General features: G+C 37.2%; 1 protein-coding gene across 1 annotated transcript in view; it reads left to right on the top strand.

Moving 5' to 3' along the window:
- The window catches only part of NADP-ME4 (NADP-malic enzyme 4), a 6,289-nt gene that overhangs the window by 2,690 nt on the left and 326 nt on the right, over window positions 1–3,273 (top strand). The window contains exons 7-20 of the mRNA XM_021438450.2: window positions 55–120; window positions 297–392; window positions 486–557; window positions 671–754; window positions 834–932; window positions 1,630–1,677; window positions 1,786–1,839; window positions 1,948–2,046; window positions 2,178–2,267; window positions 2,360–2,437; window positions 2,540–2,614; window positions 2,705–2,795; window positions 3,026–3,154; window positions 3,239–3,273. The exon at window positions 3,239–3,273 is cut by the window's right edge and continues 326 nt beyond it. Coding sequence (XP_021294125.1) covers window positions 55–120; window positions 297–392; window positions 486–557; window positions 671–754; window positions 834–932; window positions 1,630–1,677; window positions 1,786–1,839; window positions 1,948–2,046; window positions 2,178–2,267; window positions 2,360–2,437; window positions 2,540–2,614; window positions 2,705–2,795; window positions 3,026–3,154; window positions 3,239–3,273 — 1,116 coding nt within the window. The remainder of the gene's footprint in view (window positions 1–54; window positions 121–296; window positions 393–485; window positions 558–670; window positions 755–833; window positions 933–1,629; window positions 1,678–1,785; window positions 1,840–1,947; window positions 2,047–2,177; window positions 2,268–2,359; window positions 2,438–2,539; window positions 2,615–2,704; window positions 2,796–3,025; window positions 3,155–3,238) is intronic.

Genomic DNA, 3,273 nt, shown 5'->3' with positions numbered 1-3,273 from the left:
CTCTCTCTCTCTCTCATGTGTTTTTGATTTGTTAATGGTAACTTATGTCCTCAGGGAATGGGAATACCTATAGGGAAACTTTCTTTATATACAGCACTAGGAGGGGTTCGTCCTTCAGCTGTAAGTATCCTTAATGATCAGTTATGATGTTGTTATTGCCACCCATTGTTTGCTTTCTCAGTAAGAACTACTGGCAGTCCCATTGCATAAGCTTCACAATTAAACTATATCTTACTGTTAACAATTTTACTCTATTGCATCTCATGTTATGGCTGATAATTGGCTACCATTTGCAGTGCTTGCCTGTAACCATTGATGTTGGTACAAACAATGAGCAATTGTTGAATGATGAGTTTTATATAGGGCTTAGGCAAAGGAGAGCTACTGGGCAGGTACATAATCTTAGAATAAACCTGCTTAGTTTTAGTTATGGAATTGGTCAAAATTATGTCATACTAAAGTGGCTTTGCTCTTCTTGTCTCTAGGAATATGCTGAACTTATGCATGAATTCATGACTGCAGTCAAGCAGACCTATGGAGAGAAAGTTCTCATCCAGGTTAGTGGACTCAGGCGAAGACATCTATGAAATATTGGCTGGATTATACGATTTTAATGTTTGTTTATATGTTAAGTTTATGTTTTCTGAATTTTCTTTAAATATTTTTGCAGTTTGAAGATTTTGCAAACCACAATGCTTTCGATTTGCTTGCTAAATATGGCACAACTCATCTGGTTTTCAATGATGATATTCAGGTTATTCTTTGAGCTTTATTTTCTTGAATCAATTGGGTTTGAACATCTCGCTTATGATTTGGAAAATACTTTTTTGCAGGGAACAGCGTCTGTGGTCCTTGCAGGGCTTGTTGCTGCACTGAAAGTAGTAGGTGGAACTTTGGCTGACCATAGATTCTTATTCCTTGGCGCTGGAGAGGTGAGTTGCTCGAAATTTGTTGAAAGTCCTTGGTTCATTCTAAAGAGGGGACAATCAAGAAAATCTTAAATTAACTAAGTAGAATAAAAGAGAGTTCGACAAGGTTTCCTCCTGCTAGACTCGTTCTTTTGTGGACAATGAGTATAGCTCCAAGAAGTGTGGACAGCATAAGTTAATTGGATGAAAATATCCTCTTAAATGGAAAGTAATGTTAAAAGGTTAAGTTAAAAGTTCAGAGATATTCTCTCCTATAATTTCACTTCTAACGCACTTATTAATTTACTTAAAGGGTGCAGGGGTTTGGAGAGAAAATTCTCTTTAACTATTTCAATGTTGTTTGTAATAGCTGAATCATATTCCCTGCGTCCTGAAGAAACAAGAAACAACCACTCAATTATTGTAAAATTATCCTCTTTCTTCTCTCTTTCTTCTTTCATATTCAGACAGTTGAAGGAGAGCTAGATCTCTCAAATCCTCTTGCTATACGACTATTACAGCTTTCATTGAAAGGTTTAACATATTTAAGTCTCTACTTAGATGATTCATATCACAGTATATATTGGGAAATTGCGGTCTGTGGGAGTTCTAGTTTCCGTTTTAGTGCTCTTCTCACTGGCCGCTCTCATGCTTTATTTTTTGCTAGTGTATGCACTGCCATTTTGTTGCTATGTCTGATTTTTTGTTTGGTGATCTACAGGCTGGCACTGGCATAGCAGAACTCATAGCCCTTGAAATTTCAAAACAGGTTATACTTGTGGCATTAATGATCACTGTTTTTATAATATGTTTTAAAGAAGCCTTATGTAAATTACATCATGGTGCCATTGGAAATAATACTCGATTGTACATGCAGACAAATATGCCACTAGATGAGGCTCGGAAGAAGATTTGGCTTGTGGACTCCAAGGTAGTAAAAATCTGATCAAACTCTTTGGTACAGAGCAGATTGTTCTTCATTTCCCCCCTTCTTTGTTTCTAGTGATTAAATGTTGCATCCATTTTCATCTTTTTGCAGGGATTGATTGTTAAATCTCGCATTGACTCTCTTCAGCATTTCAAGAAGCCCTGGGCCCACGATCATGAACCCATCAAGAAACTTGCGGATGCCGTTAATGTGTGAAATCTCTCTCCCATTTCTCTCTCTTTTCTCACTCCCCAACCACTCCCACCCCCACCAAAAGAAAAGTAAATAACTATGTGAAAAAGGGTTCTCAGACTCTCCAATTCTTTGTCTTACTTTGACAGGGAATCAAGCCAACAGTGTTGATTGGAACATCAGGAGTAGGAAGGACATTTACCAAAGAAGTTGTTGAGTCTATGGCTGCCTTGAATGATGTACTGTATCTCTCTATAAATTTTCTTTATAAATAAATGAAATAATTAAGCTAAAGCCTAAACTTATCCCTTGTTTATGTGGCTGCATGCAGAAACCTATTATTTTCTCTCTTTCTAATCCAACTTCACAATCTGAATGTACTGCTGAAGAAGCTTATACATGGAGTCAGGTAATTCATTCATGCAGCTTGTATAATCTCATTTGTTAAGATTTATCATATTATCTAGTTCAGCCTTTCTGAAGCCTTTAAAATGAACCTGTTCACTTGCAGGGTCGTGCCATTTTTGCTAGTGGAAGTCCATTTGACCCTGTTCAATATGAGGGAAGAGTTTTTGTGCCTGGGCAGGTTATACTTGTACCTAAAGTGGTTTTAACTCCATCTTTGGTTAAGTTTTGCACAGAGAGCTGATTAGAGTACTATATTTTTGTCCTCCAGGCAAATAATGCATACATCTTCCCTGGCTTTGGTCTGGGTTTGATTATGTCTGGTGCAATCCGTGTTCATGACGACATGCTTCTGGCAGCCTGTAAGTGTACATTTGACATTTAATAGGTGCTTTAGAAGTTTAGATTGATAGGAATGTAGGATGCTTTTGAAAACTGACTTATAAATTTGATCCCTGACCTTTTGACCCCATCCAAAAAATGTCTTGTTTTCAATGGTTTTAAGGTAGTATTTGTTATCCGAAAAAAACAAGGATGGTTTTGCTAGGTTCTTTTGCAAGTTGTTAAATCTTTACTTTCTTTCTGGGTATAGCGGAGGCTTTGGCAGCACAGGTGACACAGGAGAACTTTGACGAGGGACTTATTTACCCACCGTTCAAAAATATCAGAAAGATTTCAGCCCATATTGCTGCCAATGTCACGGCTAAAGCATATGAACTTGGTAAATTTCTTTCTCGTTTATAGTACCTAGATGCAATTCCTCTTTATTCAATCTTAATATAATTATTATCCAATTGTTTCATAGGTTTGGCTACGCCCATGCCTCAGCCTAAGGATCTT

Source organism: Theobroma umbraticum, unplaced genomic scaffold (genome assembly GCF_002168275.2).
Source record: "Theobroma umbraticum cultivar Fairchild unplaced genomic scaffold, ASM216827v3 scaffold_204.0, whole genome shotgun sequence".
Taxonomy (NCBI): domain Eukaryota; kingdom Viridiplantae; phylum Streptophyta; class Magnoliopsida; order Malvales; family Malvaceae; genus Theobroma; species Theobroma umbraticum.
The sequence above is the reverse complement of the archived record's forward strand: the minus strand, read 5'-3'. Positions and strand labels throughout refer to the sequence as shown.